Raw genomic sequence first — 22,852 nt, forward strand, 5'->3', positions numbered from 1 at the left:
CTACACCTGCAGGGGACTCCCATCACTGAAAGTGACATAGAGGAGAGACCTGATCAGCAACCCAGCCCAAGTCTTTCACTGAATGTTTTCAAATAGCCAAAACACATAAAACAGCACAGAGTTCATGCATGGAGAGCCTCCTGTGTAGAAATAAGTTTTTCAAAGGACCTTTCTGATAGTTATATCCCTATATGTGTTTATACAAGGGAGTATTATTGTGAATTGGACAATACCAGAAGACTGAGATGAGGGAACAGGAAAATGGAAATAAGAAAGAAGATGGGAAAACAATGCTGGTTGAATTGGGAAGAAATGGAGCCCAGAAGATGCTTGGCACCGTTAATGGACTGGTACAGACTGTACGGAATAAAAATACCCATCAGGGTCCGACTGAGAATCATGAGATATGTAAGTCACACAAATACGTATCATTGCTATTTTTTTGTTCAGAACAGATGGAGTAAATTCATGTTTATCTAATTTGTATTTCCAGGATTAAGTTGTTTTAGATGTCTTCAACATATAGGAAAGTCTCACCAATGCTAATAAATAGTGACATGTTACACGTATCTGGAAATGTCCAGGACTATTTTGATAACTATTTTGATACCACTGCCATCTGACAACCAAATCAATATACTCCCCTTACTAATATAGACGTGGAACAATTTTGTTCTGTATGTTTGCTACTGCTCTTAGTATACTACTGAATGCATTCAAATGGAAAATAGAAGCTAATATAAAAAGTTCTAGACAAACTAATCGTAAATTATGCACCTTACTGGAGTCCAATCAAGATTTTCCTGTGGGCTTATGACCTGACCCAATAATGGGCCCCGAAGGTCCAGCAGAAGATTACCCCATTTGGAGTTGATTTCGGAGCCAATCACTTGCCACTAGGGTCTATTTCTTATGGGTTGATTCACAAATAACTGATCTTTTTAATGATATGTCCTGTGTGTACAATGATAACAACAAAGATTACCATGCAATTAAAGTGGATGTTCATATGCCCGGTAAATATAGAGGATTGGCCCACAGAATCATTTACCTGTGGTGGGACCAAGGAATCCCAGACTGACAATGGGTCCCACTTAGTCATTATCTAGCGTAGCACTCATTTAAGTTGCTTTATGTGGAAGTTGAATTATCCCAAGATCAACATTGATCACCTAGTCACTAAAACGGAGATAACGATCCGTCCATTCTTTCTCACTGCACCTCTGCAGTGAGGAGGAGCTTGAATGGTGCGGCGGTCAAGCATGCGCTCGCCGCTCTATTCAATGTCTATGCAGCTGATGGAAACAGCCGAGCTCTGTACTCAGCTGTGTACGTCAGTTTCATAGTCTTTGCATAGAGTGGAACAGTGCATGCTCGTCTGCCGCTCCATTTATTGTTCTAACTGCGGTCATGCAGTAAGGGGGCTCAGGACTCCTGTTCTTGTGTTTGGGAGAGGGCTAACAGTGAAGCCCCCAGTGATCAGACATTTTTTTTTCTTACCTTCTGGATAGGTGATAAATGTTGATCTTGCACAACCTCTTTAATGCTCTTAAATTAATCCTGATTAAATAAACAAATAGAAATGTAAGTTTATTTGACTATTGCGGTGGCCGAATGTGGATAAAACCACATCCAGATGCGGTGACAATGGTTACTCGAAAATGGTGTGGCCATTGGCCACTGTATTTGGGCATGGATACCGCCACAGTGTGGTAGCGTACCGTTATAATATTAAATCTTTTTCTAAAACATCATGGTACATTATAACATACTAGTCTTTTTATTTTATTTTTTTCCTTTTATTGACCTCCTTATTGCAAAGAAAGGGTTTTTATTCCAGAACTGAATGTCCCATGCATATTCTTTACATTTGCTTGTGTGCAATAGCCTACTTACTTAAATATTCCTTCTATATTTATGTACTATATCAATATAACTGAATTGTGAGATTAAGTTCTGCATAGCATTTTATGTAACTAGCAAGATATGATTCACTGTACAGAGTACATTAAACTAGCACTGCAGGATTGTCATTATTAAAGAAACTTAATGGCTCATCCATGGGATGTTCTTAGTGACCATCAAACAGCCACATAGAAGAAAGCCAATACATTTCCCAAGGGAGGCAGATCAACAGCTTCTGATTTATAGCTGCTACAATATACACTTTAATCAATGTCTGATGCAGATTTTTATGTAGACTCAACATACCTGCACTAACGCGAAATAATGTACTGTATTTAAGATTTCAATATTCTATAAGTGGTGTTCTTGGAAAAGTGACAACAACATACTAGTCCTTCTCAATGAAATAGAATATCATCAAAAACTTCAGTAATTCAATTCTAAAAGTAAAACTCCTATATTATAAAGATTCATTACACACAGAGTGATCTATTTTCAGCATTTTTTTCTTTTGATGTCGATGATTATGGCGAACAGTTAATGAAAACCCAAAATTTAGTGTCTCAGAAAATTAGAATATTATATCACCCAAATGTCAAAATTATTTTTAATACAGAAATGTAGGCCTACTGGAACGTATGTACAGTATATGCACCCAATACTTGGTCGGGGCTCCTTTTGCATGAATTACTGCATCAATGCGGTGTGGCATGGATTTCATTTTCCAGCAGGACTTGGCACCTGCCCACACTGCCAAAAGTACCAATACCTGGTTTAATAACCACAGTATCACTGTGCTTGATTGGCCAGCAAACTCGCCTGACCTAGAGAATCTATGGCGTATAGTCAAGAGGAAGATGAGACACCAGACCCAACAATGCAGACGAGCTGAAGTCTGCTATCAAAGCAACCTGGGCTTCCATAACACCTCAGCAGTGCCACAGGCTGATCGCCACCATGTCACGCCGCATTAATTCATGCAAGAGGAGCCCCAAGTTAGTAATTTGTCACTCCTTTTAGATACAAGGGAAGAAACCATTATAACCTTGAAATGACTGAGCAATATATACTGTGTGTGTGTGTGTATATATATATATATATATATCATTTTTTTTAGGTGGTGATGCTCTTTACGCATAGTGCAGTAACTCTATGCCAGGTGTTCCCCATTGGTTATATTTTGGAAATTATGTAGTTAGAAAAATATATTCTAGCGTACAATAGAATACACCTATAGTAGTTTTAGATGTCACAATATTAGTTATTATCCCTTTTCCATATTTGATGCTGAAAATGACTCATTTGTTCCCTCTTATATTTTGCAAGTGCAATTGAGGGCTATATGCAGAGGAATAACTTGAAGTTCCTCGGCTTTATTGCAAAAACTGTAACAGGGCCCCGCTATGTCACGGTGCGGGGTGTGGACCCACTGGGCCGTACCACGTAGCGGATAGGCAGCTGGCCAACCAGGTACAATACAATGTCTATAGCAGAAAGGGTACCTGTGGCAATGTAGACAGTAGCGGGGATTCAGGTTTAAGATAAGGCTCCGGCAGCAGACCCACACCCTGTAGGAGTAACACAGCAGATGCCGCGGAAGACACAGCTCGACTTCAACTCTAGACGGCACAGAGGCACAGGAGAACAGGATACAGGGTACAGGCAGCAGGAACGGCTAACACTGGGAACTGGAAAACACTGGGAGACCATCTGCAAGACAAACTTTAGGTATACAAGAACGCTCAGGCAATGATCGAGAGGGCATAGCCCTTTTTATAGTCCAGCAGCATTCTGGACTGATTGCAGATTACCTGCAATTGTGCGCGCACTGGCCCTTTAAGGTCATGCACGCGTGGGCGCGCGCCTTGCGGGAAACAGTCTCTGATGCAAGAAGTGAGTGCCGGCGTCTCCCTGGAGGGTGATCACGCCGAGAACTCACATGCCCTTGGCCGCGGCCATCAGAGGGTAAGTCAGAATGACGGGCTGCGGCCATAAACATTACAGTGTCCCTCTTCTTGGGCCAGAGCGGGAGAGAAACTTCTTCACGAGGATAGGAGCATCGATGTTCTCCTCTGGCTCCCAAGACCTCTCTTCTGGACCAAAACCCCTCCAATCCACCAGATAAAACGTCCCTCCTCCCACTTTCTTGGTGGCCAGGATTTCCCTTACTTCGAAAGTCCCTGACGAGCCGCCAGGAGCCACTGCGAAACTAGGAGTCCTGGAGTAGCGGTTCAGAACCACGGGCTTCAGCAGGGGGATATTTTTGGAAGACAGCCAGACCTTCGTACCTGGAAGAAACTGGGGAGGCTCTCGTCTTCTAGTGTCTGCCTTTCTCTTCATGCGGTCCACCGCCAGCAGAATAGAAGATCGGGTCTGTTGCCATATCTGCAGAAAATCCCTGAAGGTAGTCAGCTGCAGGCACCTGAGACATTGTAGAGACCGGAAGAGATATTCGAGGATGTTGGCCATAGACGATGAAGAACGGACTGGAGGTGGTGGACTCACTGGTATGGTTATTCTAGGAGAACTCAGCCCACGGGACCAGCTGCACCCAGTCATCATGCTGCCTGGAGACAAAGTGCTGCATATAGTTCTCTATAATCTGGTTAACCCTCTCGACTTGGCCATTGGACTGGAGATGGTAAGCCGAGGAAAAGTCCAACTTTACACTGAGGAGACCGCAGAGTGCTCTCCAGAAACTCGAGGTGAACTGGACCCCTCGATCCGAGACAATATGCAGAGGCAAGACGTGCAGACGGAAGATGTGTTGGAGGAAGAGATCGGCCAGTCGAGCAGCAGAAGGCAGGCCAATCAGGGGAACAAAATGAGCCATTTTGGAAAATTGATCCACCACCACCCAGATCACGCTGCATCCAGCAAAGAGAGGCAGATCTGTGACTAAGTCCATTGCAATATGTTGCAAGGGGGCATCGGGCACTGGCAGTGGTTGGAGCAGACCAGCTGGTCTGGAGTGGGCAACTTTATTTGCTGCGCATACCGTACAGGAGGAGACAAAGTCCATGGCGTCTTTGAGCAGCGTGGGCCACCAGAACTGATGGGTAATTAGGTCTCGGGTCTTATGTGCACCCGCATGACCTGCCAGCTTGGAACTGTGACCCCAGCAAAGGATTCTTCCACTGTCTACCAGATGTACAAAAGTCCCTCCCGAAGGAATGTCTCCAACTTGCAGAGGATTGACCGAGAAGATGCAGGAAGGATCAATAATATTCTGTGGGGATTCCACAGTGTCCTCTGTTTCAAATTTACCTAGACAAGGCATCGACCCTCACATTCTTGTCGGCAGGTTGGTAGTGGAGTTCGGACCAGAACCGAGCAAAGAACAACGACCACCTGGCTTGACGAGGCTTCAGCCGCTGAGCCGTCTATAGATAGGTCAGGTTCTTGTGGTCCGTCAAGACCAGGATTGGATAAGCTGCGCCTTCTAGTAGGTGTCTCCACTCCTGCAGGGCCAGCTTGATGGCCAGTGACTCCCGATTCCCAATCGAGTAGTTGAGCTCTGCGGGAGAAAACAGTCTTGCCTTTCGAACCTCTCTGCAACAACAGTGCACCAACAGCGGAAGTGTCTACCTCTAACGAAAACTGTAGGGATACATCAGGGTGATGAAGAATAGAGGCTGACGTGAAGGCTTTTTTGTAAGGTTTTAAAAGCGGCTTCTGCCACTGGAGTTCGCTCCTTGGCATTCATGCTCTTTTTGGTGAGGGTAGAGATGGGAGCCGTCAATGAAGAGAAGTTGGGAATGAACAGCCGGTAGAAGTTGGCGAATCCCATGAAGCTTTGTATGGCCCTTAAGCCTTGGGGGCATGACCATTCCAGGACAGCCCTTACCTTCCCGGGGGCCATTTTGAGGCCCTGATCGGAGATGATGTAGCCCAGGAAGGGTAGAGACTTGTTTTCAAACATGCACTTCTCCAGCTTGCCATAAAAATGATTCTCCCTTAATCGAAGCAAAACCTGGCGGACATGACTTTGATAAGTTGCAGGATCTGGGGGAAAAATCAAAATGTCATAGAGATACACCACCACACAGACATAGAGGAGATCACGAAAAATGTAATTGACAAATTCTTGAAACACAGCGGTGGCGTTACACAGGCTGAATGGCATGACCAGGTATTCGTAGTGCCCATCACGTTGTATTAAATGCAATTTTCTACTCGTCACCCTGACTAATCCGGATTAGATTGTAGGCTCCCCGCAGGTCTAGTTTAGAAAAAATGTTTCCCCCCGTATGCGATCAAACCGTTCCGAAATCAAAGGCAATGGGTACCTGTTCTTCACTGTGATCTGGTTGAGGCCTCGGTAGTCAATGCAGGGTCGGAGGGATCCATCTTTTTTGACAAAGAAAAACCTGGCTCCAGCCGGGGATGAGGATTTACGTATGAAGCCTCTCTCCAAATTCTCCTTAATGTAGGCCGACATAGACTGGATTTCAGGTAAGGAGAGAGGGAGCCCAGGCAAACCTAGCAGCACAGGGTTGACGTCCTTGGGCAGGACAAACAACGAGATAAGCTCAGAGTGTAGGGCTCCCACTTGAAGCCTCAAAGGCTTGGTCACAGACAAAATTGGGTCAGGCAGCGGCAGTCCATCTACTGAGGCAACGATCAACGGCCTTTCCAGCAGAACAGTGGGCAACTGAAGAATATCCACAAGGTCTTGGCAGATGAAATTGGCTACAGAGCCAGAGTCCAGGTAGGCAGAGACCGGATGGGGCCTCTCACCAGCGACGATGGTCACAGTTTGGAGGGGAGTTCTCTATTAAATGCTGTATCGCCCAGGGTTGTCTCTCCAACCAATCCTTGGCGTCTGGGTTTTTTGGATTCTGGGGACACAGATGCACGACATGGCCAGCGAGGCTGCAATATAGGCAGAGTCCAGAGGTGTGCCTGCACTGCTTCTCCTGGACTGACAGTTTAATCCGGTCCACCTGCATAGGATCCTCGGCTGGAGCAGCAGAAGCAGGCAAGAGGAGTTGCTGGAAGTTGGGCGCCAGAGTAGGAAGCCGTCTCTCTTGTCGAACCTCTTGAGATCTTTCCTTGAGCCTTATATCCACTCGAGTTGCTAGTAGAATCAGGTTGTCCAAGGTAGATGGTAGATCCCTGGCAGCAAGTTCGTCATTGATCTCAGGTGATAGGCCATTCCAGAAGGAAGCTACCAACGCCTCATTGTTCCAAGACCGTTCTCCCGCCAGGGTCCGGAACTGGATGGTGTACTCGCCCACAGAGGCGTCTCCCTAGCGAAGGTTCAGCATAGCAGTGGCTGCCGACGAGACTCGTCGAGGCTCCCCAAACACCGTAAATAACTGCATGAACCCCTGGAAGTCTTGGGTCTCGGGTCCCTGTCGTTCCCAGATTGGGTTCGCCCATACCAGTGCCTTGCCGGCAAGTAAGGAGATAATGAAGGCGATCCTGGCTCCGTCTGAAGGAAATGCTCTGGCGTGCAGGGTGAAGTGGATATGACACTGGGTAAGAAATCCCCTGCACGCGCTTGCGTCTCCATGGAAACGAGGTGGCAGTGGGGGACCATTTGCAAGACAAACTTTAAGTATACAACAATGCTCAGGCAATGATCGAGAGGGCAGGGCTATTTTTATAGTCCAGCAGCATTCTGGACTGATTGCAGAATACCTGCAATTGTGCGCACACTGGCCCTTTAAGGACGTGCATGCGCGGGCGCGCTGGCCCTGTGGGAAACAGTCTCTGAAGCAGGAAGTGAGCCGGTGTCTCCCTGGAGGGAGATGCCGCCGAGAACTCACATGTCCATGGCTGCAGCCGTCAGAGGGTAAGTCAGAACGACGGGCCACGGCCATAGATGTTACACTCTATTTCTTTGCGTCACTTATGATACTAGTGTCTTACTATTTGGCAGAGGACCTTAGGGCCCACTCAGACACCAGGACCCGGTGCCTCTGGCTACATATACCAACTTTCTGTTATATGTAAAAGAGAACATATCAAAGGTGAAACAGGTTAAGTACAACCCAAAGAACATTAGTTGACACTGTCATCATATTAGACAATAAATATTACATGTATCAACTTAAGTGTACACATCCGCCGCCGCTCTCTTACATTCTTGCCTTTCAAGTTTTGTACAGAGCTTACAATCCAATACCTAAACATATGAAGCGACGGCCGGGCACCGTCATCCCTTCAGATGGTTGGGTCCTCGATCGTACCCGGCTCTTCCTGGTACCCCTGATAGCGGTGGGTACTGGGGTAATAATGGGCGGTTGTGCTAGCATTTTTACTGGTTAACACTAAGCCCCAGTCTTAGTAATGGGTACTGTCAGACAGCGGCTATTACGAAGACGGTAATAAAGTATAAAAAAAAAGACATACTATTTTTTTTATTGAAATAAAAACTCCCTCACATAACCCTCTGACCATTTTATTAAAAAAAATGTAGATCATCAAAGTAATCCAACGAATCTACGACGTTGTCCAAATGGTCCAGCGGAACCTGCAAAACAATAAACAAAACATAACTAGTATGAAAAATAAAAATACTTCTACTCACCTACTGCAGTCTTAAGTCAATGAACTGTAGTTCCTATTGTGGCACACAGGAACTAGAGATCCGGCAGAAATATTAATCGTTATTAATAATTCTGACGCATCTGGGATGTCCTGTGCACCAGAAAATGCTAATGCATGGACTCCCAAAGTGACAGAAGAGTCCCTGTATTAGCTATGTGACCGGGGTTACTAGCAGTCACAATGAAGTGTTAGGTAAGGGTGTGGGGCAGGAGGAGGCGGCAATTCAAATAAATTGACGGGTGGTCCTGCATTCACTGCAGGCAGGGCCTGGCAATTCATTTCAATTGACAGACAACTCCTGCGATGACTGCAGTGGCTGTCGCTCTAAGATAAAATGGCGTCTGTCTTCCTCCTAGAAGCGAGGGTCGCTGTGGGTCCTTGTCAACGGTACATGCCGCAGAGCATGAACAGTTCAAAGCTAAAATGGCTCCAGCAGGAGATAGGAAAGTAGGTATGGGGGCCGACCCTATACCCTGAGTAGGGATGTCACGATACCAGAATTTGGATTTCGATACCGATACTTAGTTTAGTATTGCGATTTCGATACCAATTCGATACTTTGCCAACAGTAATAAAAATAAAAAAAATAGTTCTTCCATTTTCTGATGTGAGGCGCGTGGTGTGATGTGTAATGATGAATTTAACCTCCACGTGCCTCACATTAGTAGTAATTAACCCCATCATGTTTCTCAGTCATAATGGGTTTATGTGTGAGGTACATGATGGGGTTAATTACTATTAATGTGAGGCACATGGAGGTTAAATTCATCACACCTCGTGCCTCACAATAAGTGATAGAAAGCAGTTTTTATTAAAACATTTTATAGCGCACACATCATAAATGATGCAAAAAAATAGTTGTGCAGGTTATTACGGCTGCGCCAATACTGAATATGTGAATATTTAATGTATTGAGACTTATTTTAATGTTTATTGTAAAAAAGGTGCATGTGTGTTTTTTTTAAATTTAACATTACTTTATGTTTTTACTTTATTTTTTAAACAATGTACTGGCATATATCTATATTCCAGTACATTAGCCTGTGTGCTGATAGTACACAGGCAGGCAGTTAGGATATACCTAAGTATGCCCTAACAACAGGAAATATGGTAGGACAGCCCTGTGGTCCTTCAATGGACCCTGGGCTGTCATCCCATATATGGTATGTCCCTCAATCGCGTCACAGGAATTCCCTTTGACGCAATCCAAGGGACATCCCCCCTTCTCATTTTCCCCTGAATGCTGCAGTCCGCTGTGATCGCAGCATTCACGGGAACAACGGCGGAGATGAGAGGCTTCACTGATCTCCACCAGCGGGGCTGCGGCTGTGTAATACAGCCATTGCCCCGCTCCTGACAGGAAGTGCGCGCGCGGTCAGCATGAGGTGATGCGGCCAGCGCTGCACTAATGAGCAGCGGTTCAGGCACTGAACACAGAACATGGGGGTGTTTTGCAGTGCGCCCGCCATGTTGTCTTCCGTGCCGCTGCTCGTTAGTGCAGTGCCGGCCGCATCGCATCATCCTGACGGCGCGCACACTTGTTGTCAGGACTCAGGAGCGCGGCAATGACTATCACACGGCCGCAGCTCCGCTATCATACATTCATGTGTTACAATACTGAGCTGTGCAGCCGCACAGCTCAGTATCGAAATACATGAAATAACGGTATCGAACCGTTTGGGGATGCAGAGTATCGAAACAGTATCGAAGTTTCGATGCATCGTGCATCCCTAGCCCTGAGTGCACCATATAGCACCTGTGTATGTGTCATGCAGAAACACATATACAGATGCTAATAAAGATGGCTGCCCCCATCTTTATAAGTACAAATATATGAATAAATACAGTTATATTAGGGAACATTAAAATAGTTAGAAAAAATAGGCTCATAACTTTCCTTAAGGGTATGTTCACACAGAGTTTTTTGCAGGCAGAAAATTCTGCCTCAAAATTCCGTTTGGAATTTTGAGGCAGATTTTGATCTGCCTGCACGCCGTTTGCCGCGATTTTCACTCGTGCCCATTGAGCGCAACGGGCAAAAATGCAGCGAAATACACTTTCTCTGCCCCCCAATGTCAATGGGAGGAAAGAGACGTAAACGCCCAAAGATAGGGCATGCCACTGCTTTTTCCCGCGAGATGGTTTTTCCGCTCGCGGGTAATAAAAAAAAATGCCTCCGCCTCCCATTGAAATCAATGGGAGGCATTTGACTGTTTTTTTGTCGCATTTTCCAAAAAACTCTTTGTGAAATGACCCTTAAAGTGTAATTAAGCTTTAAAAAAACCTTTGACATGTCATAGTAAAATTTCAGACGTTTTGATCATTGGGGGTCTGAGCACTTAGCACTCCCGATCGCTAAAACGAAACAGCAAAAGTTCTCAGGTTAGCGTTGTGCAGCTTCGTTTCTTATTGGCGTGTGTGTGTATGTGTGTGTGTGTGTGTATATATATATATATATATTGTGCACACACACACACACGCGCTATGGCCTCATGCACACGACCGCACTGGTTAGTTGTGCATTGGTGTATCATTAGGATTCACAACAGTTCACCATTATTGGCAAATCCGGACCGTAAAATTACTTGTCTTGAGTTTTTGCTGTCTGGATTTGCAGCCCCCATACGGATCAGTGTAAACCACGGTCGTGTTCATAGGGCCATAGAAATGAATGGATCTGCAATTTATCCGCAAATATGCGTATAAATTACAGCTGAGAAAAAATGGTCATGTGCATGAGGCCATACTGTACGTCCGTACATACATACATACTCTGATACATACACAAATATATATATATATATATATATATATATGTATATATACACACACACACACACACACACACACACACACACACACACACACACACTACACAAATATACACATACAGTACGTACATTACATACTCGTGTGTGTGTGTGTGTATATATATATATATACATACACACATACATTACACATACAGTACACATATTACATACATACAGTACACACTACACATACCTTTTGTAGACTCCAGAGAAAATCAGGAAGAGGTGGTAAATCCATGGCAGGATTTCCCCTGAGCCTCTTCATGCCGGCAGCAGTGCAGTGCAGACACGTGCTCGCTGATCTCTCTGTCCCGACACTGAGCAGGATCACTTTACAATAGCGCCAGAAGAGTGGAGAGCAGAAGGGGGGAAGTCAGGGGGGGGGGGGGTTATTAAGGTGGCACAGGAGCGATATTCTCTTAAGGAGGCAGCACATCTTGCAGCTTCTAATAAGTGGTGGAAATGTCGGCCAGCAGCTCTGTAATGCCGCCCCCTCTGAGACCCTGCAGTGTGCCGCCTGAAGCCAGAGGCTCAACTCGCCTCATGGTAGGTGCGGCCCTGTCTGTACCCAAAGTCAAGCAAGGGTTTTTAAGATTACCTAAAAATAAGATGGGTAGCCTACAGCACCTGCTTTGCAGCCTCGTGGTTTCCTGTACTGAGAGATGTAGCCGCAGACATTACCGAAGCTAACGGGGGATCTTTATACAACCGGCGTTTCGTATGTTTCATATCTTGTGAGCTCTGGAGTAAGATACGTGTAATGACGTGGAAGGGAGACAGACAGGTGAGCCCTAATTTACCTGCCACTCAGTCCCTGCCTACTTGCAATGGCCCGTCCTAGGCGACGGCGTACAACTGGGCGACGGTCCCTACGCTCAATAAGTGCACGACAGACAAACAGACAAGGGTACACAGAAGCTAAGGGAAATGGGGCAGTTGCCCACGGCAACACCGTGAGCAACAAGAGTAGTGAACGAGCCGAGTCAAACCAGGAGTGTACGAGGTACCAAAAGCAGAGCAGGAGAGTAGTCAGTAAGCCAGGGTCAATATGAAGCAGGGACAAATAGTTCAAGCAACAGAGCCAGGAAACAGGAGAATCACAGGCAAAGGAGGAGCAGGAAGTGAAGGTATAAATAGACAGAGGGCGGGAGCTAGTTCCGTCTGGCCAGGCTGTGATAGGCTCTCCCACTCCTCAGCCTCCCAGCCTGATTGGTAGAAGGAGGGGTCACTCGATCAGACTTAGGAGCAGGTGCAGACTGACTAACCACGGGCGTCGACACAGAAGCTGTGTCTGGCAGATCCTTTACAATACGCATCATTTATTAAGAGGCGCACACCGCCTCATAATAATTTATGCGAATGTCTAACTGTCTAACCAGAAAGTCATATCTACTCCAGCTATAAGCTAGAGCAGATTTGAGCTATAATTTACGTCCCCTCTAATTAACGGAAAGACCTTCTGATAAGCCCCACCCCCCTTTTAGAGTCTTTTAGGGCATGTTCACACGGCTTATTTTCAGCCGTTTTTCGGGCTTTAAACACCCCGAAAAATCGCTGAAAATACAGGGGCTGAACACCTCCAAACATCTGCCCATTGATTTCAATGGTAAAACCGGCGTTTCATTCCGACGGGGCATTTTTTTATGCGGGCATTTGTAAAAACTGCGCGTAAAAAAACACCCCATAAAAAGAAGTGTGTGTCACTTCTTGAGCCGTTTATGGAGCCATTTTTCATTGTCTCAATAGAAAAGCAGCTCAAAAAACGCATCAAAAACCGCTTGATGCTTTAAAAACAGTTGAAAATCAGGGGCTGTTTTCCCTTGAAAACAGCTCCATATGTTATGGCCGTTTTTAGTTTGCCCTGTAAACATAGCCTTATAGCTCATAGCCAGAAAACTGTTGTAGAACAAATAATAAATTTCCCCCAAAGCGTCTATTTATTCTGATATTTTATTGTTTCAGTGTTAAAAAATGAGATGGACTTTCATAAAGCAGCAAAGCAAAATGACGTGGAAAAAATGACCATCCTCAAAGAAAAGAAAGTGAACATAAATTCTAGAAATGTGGTAAGTTGGAGTATTATAATAGTGCTGTCACGGCAATGGCTGAATAGGTCTGAAAAGTCACATCCACTTTCTGAGCCAGAAATGTCTTCAGAACAGTTGAGTCTTTTCTTGGTAGTTTATACAAAGTGTATTACTCAGAAGAGGGTGACGAAGAGCAGAGGAAGAAGCATCTCCCATGGTATAGGGCAGAACTTCTCAAACTTCTTCTACTGGGGCTTCACCAGAAGTCCATGCCAAAATTAAAACTATTGCTCAATTTTTCGTTTATTGCTTCCTGGACCCAGTAAAGCATTAAAGTAAGTACAAGAAGAGTTAATTCTGTTGATAAAAACCTATACTGACTCACTGTTTGTAGTTCTCAGCAGTCGATACTAGTTGAGGTTCAGTAGCATCTTAAACTGGAGGTAGCTCTGTGCCAGCAACCAAGCAGTCTTTCTGTTGTCTCCGGCTGCATGCACTGGATTTTTTCTAGGTTAAAAATTGCCTGTATTATATCAGCCACAGTGCCCAGTCATATAAGCCTGCGTTGGAGGCTGAAAAAAATGCAGGCAAAAAAAATGAAAAATGCAGGAAAAAATTATGGACACCATTGAAGTCAATGGGTTCCACCGGGCGCCGCAGGTGTCCATCGTGCTACGGATCCGGCGCTTCCTGTATTCTCATCTTTCTGTTCCTAGAAAAACAGTGCAGATGTGAAACCAATATAAGTCTTACCAAAATTTGAATATCAAATCTCATAACATTTGTAATTCCCACCCCTGTTCCACCCATGAACACCCTAGAAGAGCTAGAAATGTCAATTTTCAAAGCTCAGGTTCATAGTACACTCTACTGAAAATCTGAACTGTTGTCAGCTAATATAGTTCCAGATAATATTGGGCACTATTGTCCTATAAATGTCAATCATATACAGGGGTAGCCAGCACTCACCTACTACACGATCCAACGTGATCAGCATATCATTTTTACAAGCCCTGTCAAAAACTTGGAGGCCCCTCACCAGTGAGGCCTGTCTCAAAGTTTGTAAATCACTTGTATAAAGCATATGAAATCTATTCTCCATCCGAAGGTATGATGTGAGTGATATTTGAAATAACTTTATTTTATTTCCTCTAAAAAATTTATATTCTGTCGCTGTTACTTAATGTCAGTTGTAACTAGAATTGATATTTAAAGGGCATGTCTAGAATTCGAGGTGTCTGCTTTTTTTGTTTCAGAAATAGCACCACTCATTCCCATGGGCTGTGCTTGGTATTGCTGTCCTGTCCACTTGAATGGTGATTAGCGGCAATATCATACATAAGAGTAACGCTTTTTCTGGGGGAAAAAAAGCAGACCCTGTTTTCTAATTCGCGTCAACCCCTTTAACACTGTGCTCATCTAGACACATGATATTACACTACACAAAGCAAATTACATTTGCCTCTTCTTTTCTCCCACTGGGTGAGCTTGTCTAAAGTTGACGACTATGCAATATCTAACCTGAATGTAGTGGTCTATGGCGTACATATTATGCACGCAATTATACAGGTAATATACATGAAAATTACCGTTTTTGTGACGTTAGTGAAATCCAAACAATGTTGTAAACCCGCATGACCTGTGAATGACAAAATGCTTACATCATTTTCTTATAAAACTATGTGCTATAATGTTACAGTAAGTAATGTAATGTAAGTGAAATAACACATGTTGGTCGTTCTTTTCTTAGCTTGATCGCACTGCTCTACATTTTGCGGTAGCAGGAAACCATCTTCAAGCCGTATCTTATCTTCTCAGCCATAAAGCGCGAGTTGATATTGTGGATAGGGTAAGAGGAAAACTGCAATATTGCTTTTACTGCTTGTTCACAAAATAAAGGGCTTGTGTGAGGTCAGCAGAATAGTGGTCTTTTCTTCCTTTTCCAGAAACAGCGCCACTCTTCTCCATGGGCTGCGTTTGGTATTGCAGCTTAACCCCAATTCAAGCAAATGGGGCTTGAAAGTTGCATTACTGGAAAAACCCAAGGAAAAAAGTGTTCCTTATAATCTAATAAAACCCCTTTAAAGAGGAGCTGTCACTTCTCCTCACATGTCTGTTTTAGTTAATACTTGTATTCCCCGTGAAATAATTCTGTGGGCCAGGTGTCAGAACCCCACCGATCATATTCTGTGGATAGGTCATGAGTATGAAATATTCCGTGCCTGGACAACCCCCTTAATAATATCTTGACCAAGACAACACAATTGCATTAACATAAAAATTGCCCAATGGCAAGTGAAGGCAAGATTTTTAGCCAAGGTCACACATCTGGAAGTGGGCTAAATTTGTATACTGTTAGGCCTTGTTCACACGGTGCTAAAAAAAAACAGACATCTAAATGTGTCAAAGCGCTTTTTAAAATACAGTCGTTTTTTACGCGTTTTGTGCACGTTTTTGGTAAGTATTTTTGGCGCATAATTAGAACTACCATTGATTATGGGAATTAGGCAGGTTTTCAGCGCGTTTTATGCGCCAAGAATTTACCTGACACTTCTTTTTTTACACGATGCGTTTCTTAAACACACGCTCGTAAAAAAAAGCATCATATGCACTACAATCCGCTTTCCCATTGATGTCAATGGGAAGCTTAAAGCATGTGGTTTTGCAGCGGTTTTTGGTGTGTAAAACGCGTCAAAAACGCATCGGATACACGCTGTGTGAACAAGGCCTTATAGAACCATGGTCAGAATGGCCCATCAGAGACTGAGAGCATCCAAACTCTGAGATTATAGTGTAACCCACCAATAGCAGAGGGTCACCACTTTTTTGGGGTTAATGCACAAATAACTTTTATTGCTGATACGGCCTGTGTGCAGTGATGGTATACAATACAATTGATAGTAGACATGCACATGTTCTGTATAGATAGATTGATGGCCCTCAGAATAATTTGGTACCCCAGCTTGACACTTATGAAACACCCCCCAGCTGTGATGCTTGAGAATATTGATCATTTTTCTGAAATATTATTTAGAATTACAATTACCCACTTTAATTGCAAGTATGACTACTGCCTCATCGTTTGTCTCTAGGTCTCTACTGTAATGCAGAACTTTTCATATTTCTTTGGTTTACTATACATATTTTTAAATCTTTAGAAAGCACATTGAGAATTAGTTCCTCATTTTGTTCTTACCACTTCTACTGTCCACTTTTCTTTATTGAGATGAGCTGCCATTTAATGTAAACCCTCTATGACCAACCTGTTCTTTTCCCAGCATGGCCTCACTGTCCTCCACCTGGCCGCATGGTCAGCTAGCCTACCAATTGTGCAGTTACTGATCAAAGCAGGAGCAAGTCAGAAAGCCACAAATGAGGTCTGTATCACTTAATAAGATCACGAACACACACACACACACACACACACACACACCGCTTCCGTTTTGCATTACCGTTGATTTCAATGGTAATGTTTCCATTGCAAATGGTTTCCGTTTGTCTCCGTTCCGTAAGGTTTCCGTTTTTAGCGGAAACAATAGCGTAGTTGACTACGCTATTGTTTCCGCTAAAAAAAACCTGAAACTATACGGAACAGAGAACAACAAAAATCATTTTCAAAAACCTTTGCACGGACGAATCGTCTGATTGAAAGAATGTCGCGTAGTGATCCATTCTGTACTGCAAGTGAAATTAGACGTCACATCCCAATCCTAGGCAACCAGTGTCGACACAAGCCATCAGAAGGTGTTTGCATGACATTGGGCTACGAGCCAGACGTCCAGCTACAAGTGTTTCAGTGACCACACGCCATCACTCTCAAGGACTATGATGGAGCACAGCAAGACGGCACTGGAGGCTGGAATAGAAGTCTATCCTCTTTAGCGATGAGTCCCGCTTTTGTCTCTGACGCAATCAATGATAGCCAGAGATTGCTTTGGAGACTACGTGGGCAACTCCATGAAGAAGCCTTCACAAGGGAACGTCACACCGGTCCTACTCCTGGAATTATGGTGTGGGGTGGCATAATGTACGGTAGCCGGACCCATCTAGTCTTCATTTCAGGGACACTAACAGATCGGCGTTACATTGATTTGGCCATGGAACCAGTGGTACGGCCATTTCCCTAGTGTCCCAGAAGCTGTTTTTCAGCAGGACAACGCCAGGCCACATGTTGCTCGTGCTACTATGAGCAGCCTGCGTGGTCTAAACGTGCTACCGTGGCCTGCAGCATCTCCGGACTTGTCTCCCATCGAATACATCTGGGACATCATTGGTCAGCAATTGCAAAGGCTGGCAGCAGCCAATCTTGGTGATTTGCGTGTCCAAGTTCATTCAGCGTGGCATAACATTTCTCGAGCAACCATTAATAACATCATTAATAGCATAATTAATATATAAACTCCAAAAGCAATTTTCTTAAAGCCTAGGTGATGTTTGAACCAACATCCCCCCATAATTACCATATGGGCAACTCATAACTATATGAACCATACCGAAAATATGGAGCATTCTTATATATAAGAATGTAACAAATTTATTAGACAATTAAGACAAACACTGTATTAAAAACATGACAAGACAAGACTCTAGTACAAAATTGTGGTGTAATGGAGCTAAAAAAATTGCTGGATAGTATGTATAAATAGAAAGGCTGTTATTACCACAACATCTATTTTGGACCCAAATGGGTATCAAAGCTCATGAATTCTAATCCCAGTATAATGCAAAAGGCAGCCTTACCCATAGCAGCAAAGAAGAAAAAGAGAGGCTCGCTCTCCCACAATGTGGGGGTCCTAGCTGGTATAAATATACACTAATTTCTTTCAACCCCTTGAAGACAGAGCCAATTTTTGTTTTTTCATTTTAAATATTTCCTCCTCGCAGTCCAAGAGCCATAACTTTTTTATTTTTCTGTCGATATAGCCTTATGAGGGCTTGTTTTTTACGGAACGAGTTGTAGTTTTTAATGGTGCCATTTAATGTAGCATATAATGTATTGAGAAGTTTGAAAAAATATTTTGTGGGGTAGAATTGAAAAAACAGCAATTCTGCCATAGCATTTTGTTGTTTTTTTTTTGCGGAGTGAGCTGTAGTCTTTATTGTTCATTTATATTAGAGTAGTGAGGTAACTGAAAAAAGCAATTCTAGCATTGTGATTTTTTTTTTTCCCCTACAGCATTCACCCTGCAGTGTAAATAATCTGATATTTTAATAGTTCTGACTTTTACGGATGCAGCGATACCAATCATGTTTATAGTTTTATTTTTACGTGAAAAATGTTTTCTTTACTTATTTTTATTTTATTATACATTTCTTAATTGTATTTTTAGTACTCCTGGGATATTTTACCATGTGATCGTTATTTCAATCATGCAATACACTGCAAAACGTATGTATTGCAGTGTATTGTCTTCTTCTCTGCTCTACTATTAAGCCTTAACTCTAGCAAGGCTTAAAAGTAGGAAACCGAAGGCAGACCTACCAGTCTCGGGCTTTTCATTGATTTGGTCCGTGAAACAGCGGATTGCACACAGAAGCCATCCGTGTACGGCCGTATTTCACGGAACAGTCATTAGCGGCCATACAATGGCCGACGGAAGTGTGCATGCAGCCTTAGACGGCCGGGATCAGTGTTATCCCGCACCATCTGTCCCCGAGCTATATTGTAACAGCGCACATTCGGCACACATGTACGGTGAGGAACGCTAAGGGTTTAATTGATTTATTGCATTTTACAACTCCTCTTAGCCATGCCCTTTTTCTAGAACCTTTTCAAAGTTGTCAAGATGTGTCCATTGTCATGTATTCCATTATCATGCCAGAATTCTGGCACATTTTGCTTTGTAAATCTCCCCCACTGTCTATATGTCTCTATTAAGCTGTGTTGTTAACTGTTATATTTTTGAGCTGTTTTTGTAAAAAAAAAAAAAATCTCTAATCTTGGACAACCCCTATTAAAAAAAGTCAGTGTATCAAATTGTATTTGTATTATGGCTGGAAATAATGCTGTGTACTTTTCCATGCTAATAAAATAATCTGAAATGTTTGCTAATCTGCCCCCTGCCAGGTCATGTTGATCTGCCCCCTGCCAGGAATTTCACTTCATTATTATTAATTATTTAAGATTTAAAAACATATTACTGGGAAAACTTAAGAATCAACAACAATTAAAGGGTTTTGCACTTCACAACCTTCACTCAAGAATATTTAGTAAGGAATATCTGGAGGACAATGTGATATATAAGGTAAAACAAACATGATTGTGTTTTGCAGGATGGAATGAACGTTCTGCATTTTGCTGCTCAGAATGACAAGAATGACATTGTGGATTATCTGCTGAAAGAGCTGCAGCTGAAAGACTTAAACATCAAGGATGCGGTAAATGTCCAACTTTAAAGTTGTTGTCCACTTTGGCAATTTCTGCCTGTTAGAAGGGTTCCTTGACATTATACAGGTCACAGTGTCCCCCTGCTTGGACCTCCAGTGATCAACTTTAATCTTTTGGGAAACCTGGCAGTAAGTGTTCAATTTGTTTGCAGTGCCACCACAGGGAAAATTAAGTATTACACAGTGCCTCTCCAAATCAATGGTTGTCTGTGTAATGCAGGACAGGACAGGTCCTCCAGAGTAAGAGACGTTCTTTGTAACTGCTCTCCACACCGGCTAAAAGATGAGAATACTAAAGAGAGGACCCCCTTTGTTAACTCAGAATTCCCTAATAGAGTATATAAAAATGGTTTCTAAACTAGACAAACTCTTTAGTTCATAACCTGTGTTCTACCAAACTACATGGAAACTCAGTAGTACTGTTTGAATTATGTGCACCATGTCTATTAACATTTTCTTTATCAAGTACAGACCGCTCCAACAGGTTTTCTCTTCTAAGACTGAGATGTAGCAACAAACAATATATAAAATATTAGAACATATGTATCATGGCATTTTTTTGTGCACAGGTCCCATCCAATTCACGTTGCTGCATTATAGTTTACAAATGTATTGAAGATGTCAATATTAGTATCACAAAAAAACTTCCGGTTTTACAGTCTGTATTACATTCCAAAGTGACTGTGAGGAGCTCTGTGATACAGCTGTCTAGAGACAGCTGTATCACGGAGCTTTCACCTGGAGACCACTCAGCGTGGTCCTCGGTCATGTGATCGCTGTGACAGCCTGTCATATCAATCACATTGCTCCTCCTGGCTTTGCGCCCCAATGGTAAGAAGCTACATGATACAACTGTCTATAGATGGCTGTATCACGGACAGTGGCGGATTAAGTAGAACATAGGCCCTGGGCTGTTCCCCAAACTTGGGCCCCCCATCCCCACCGCCGCTCTGCAGTGTCTATAGTGAACACCACCTTTTTGTGCGAGCATTGACAAATGGGTGTTACGATTCCCCTTGTCAAAGGGTTGTGTCCCTACATTCTGACAGTCTTCAACCATCGCTGACCGTATCGCACTTCCTCTTGACAATGGGAATGGTAACACACATTTGTCTATTACTCCTGGGTACACAAAGATATGTAGAATACAAAGATTTCCGACAACAGACATGTTAGGATCCCCTAAAGATCCAGTGACTCACAGGTGATGTCTTCTCTGTTGGGAGTCGTTTTCTTTTCTTCTCCATCTGACACAGACCGTTATGGCGACTTCTCCTGATGAGACATCTTTGCCCATTTCTTCTGCAGTCATTTCCAACCTCTATAGAAACACACAAATTTAGACACCAAGGCCCAGAACCACACATTAAAGGGGTTGTCCGGGCATGGACCGGTTTTTAATTCAATACATTTTTATTAGAATTTTCCAAAAGAATAACAAAGACATAAAGATCTCTAAACATGGCGAGATCCTAACAAATGTACAATTAGATACAAAACAAGAGCTAAACATTGCCTCTGAATAAAGAGAACATCCATAGATACTTATCAAGTTATTTCACTTGAAGTATTTAGACTGCATCCACCTTTCCCATGACTTTAACTTATGATGATTCTTTCGGTCATGTGAAAGCATGGACCGGTTTTTATACTGATGACCTATCGATGTGCCCGGACAACACCTTTTACACAGACTACTAAATTTGGACCCCAGACTAGATCATAGAATACATACAGACCCAGACATTCTAAACTATTGCAGTACCCAGACCAGACCCCCCTAAACAAATACAGACCCCAGAACAAGCACCCTAAATAAATACAGACAGGACCCCTAAATACAGATCCCAGACCCAATCCTCCCACTAATAATGACCCCCAAACCTGACTCCCTTAATACAGACTCCAGACCAGACCCCCTAAACTAATACAGACCCCTAAATAAAGACCCCTAATCTAATACAGACCCTAGACCAGGCCCCCCAAATACAGACCCCATAAACTAATACAGACCCCTAAATACAGACCCCAGACCTGACCCCTACACTAATAATGACCCCAGACCTAACTTCCTTAAGTAATACAGACCCAAAACCAGACCCCCTAATCTAATGCAGACCCCAGACAAGACCCCTAAATACAGACCCTTAAATAAAGACCCCTAAACTAATACAGACCCTAGTCCAGGCCCCCTAAATACAGACCCCATAAACGAATACAGACCCCTAAATACAGACCCCAAACCACAAACTAATACAGACCCCAGACCTGACCCTCTACACTAAAAATGACCCCAGACCTGACTCCCTTAAGTAATACAGACCCCCAGACCAGACCCCTAAATACAGACCCCCTAGAACATTCCCCTAAATAGGTCCCATAAACTAATACAGACCCCAGACGTCAAACTAATAGACCCCCTAAATACAGACCCCAGACCCCTAAATATACAGATCCTAAACCCCTTAAACTGATAGTCCTCAGACCCCCTAAATACAGACCCCTTAAACTAATACAGAAACCAAACTTCCTAAATACAGACCAGACCCCCCCAAAAAAAGTCCACCAAACCAGACCCCCTAAATACAGTCCCCATACCAGACACCCTAAATACAGACCCCTTAAACAAATCCATCCCCTTATACTTACATAGCAGCTCACCTCAGTCTTCTCTGTGGAGTGTTGCTGCTGCTCATAGACCTGTGGTCATGTGACCAGCAGGTCTCTAAACAGTAGTAAGAACTTCAGAGATGATGTCATGTGACCTTATGTCTAAAGGTGCTTTTTCAGGACATATACAATGCCATTTCGTCACGGCCTATGATGATCCGCCATTAACACGGAGCTTCATCCATGGACCACTCAGTGTGGTCTCTGGTCAGGTGATCGCTGTGGCAGCCTGTCACAGCGTTCACCAGTTGCAGCCTACCAGAGAAAAAGAATATAATGTAAAAAAAACAAAACACACACACACGGTTTGTTTGTTTTTCCAATAAAGATTTTTTCTATAAATAAATATGTCTATCTGCTACACGGCGACTTTGGCCTCGCGCGACGCAGGTCGCCCGTCCATAGATTGCTATGTCCCGTAGCCTACATTGCAACCAATAAAAGTCAATGTGGTTGTGTCGCAACGCGCAAGTTGCCGCGACATGACAGTTG

At 43.5% G+C, this 22,852-nt stretch overlaps 1 protein-coding gene and 1 long non-coding RNA gene across 3 annotated transcripts in view; one reads left to right on the forward strand and one right to left on the reverse strand.

Moving 5' to 3' along the window:
• Positions 1–245: 245 nt before the first annotated feature.
• ANKDD1B (ankyrin repeat and death domain containing 1B) overlaps positions 246–22,852 on the forward strand; it is a 71,534-nt gene continuing 48,927 nt past the window's right edge. Inside the window, exons 1-5 of the mRNA XM_075854878.1 lie at positions 246–408; positions 13,239–13,342; positions 15,054–15,152; positions 16,582–16,680; positions 19,577–19,681. Of these exons, the coding sequence (XP_075710993.1) occupies positions 246–408; positions 13,239–13,342; positions 15,054–15,152; positions 16,582–16,680; positions 19,577–19,681 (570 nt within the window). The remainder of the gene's footprint in view (positions 409–13,238; positions 13,343–15,053; positions 15,153–16,581; positions 16,681–19,576; positions 19,682–22,852) is intronic.
• LOC142745747 (uncharacterized) overlaps positions 8,297–22,852 on the reverse strand; it is a 65,175-nt gene continuing 50,619 nt past the window's right edge. Inside the window, exons 2-4 of one of the 2 annotated variants that reach the window (XR_012881690.1) lie at positions 14,893–14,942; positions 13,689–14,015; positions 8,297–8,386 (exon numbers count right to left, since the gene is read on the reverse strand). This is a non-coding gene — a long non-coding RNA (uncharacterized LOC142745747). Of the gene's footprint in view, positions 8,387–11,473; positions 11,607–13,688; positions 14,016–14,892; positions 14,943–22,852 lie in introns of those variants that run through there. The other variant, XR_012881689.1, reaches the window with a different exon arrangement.

This window comes from Rhinoderma darwinii, chromosome 1 (assembly GCF_050947455.1).
Source record: "Rhinoderma darwinii isolate aRhiDar2 chromosome 1, aRhiDar2.hap1, whole genome shotgun sequence".
Lineage (NCBI taxonomy): Eukaryota > Metazoa > Chordata > Amphibia > Anura > Rhinodermatidae > Rhinoderma > Rhinoderma darwinii.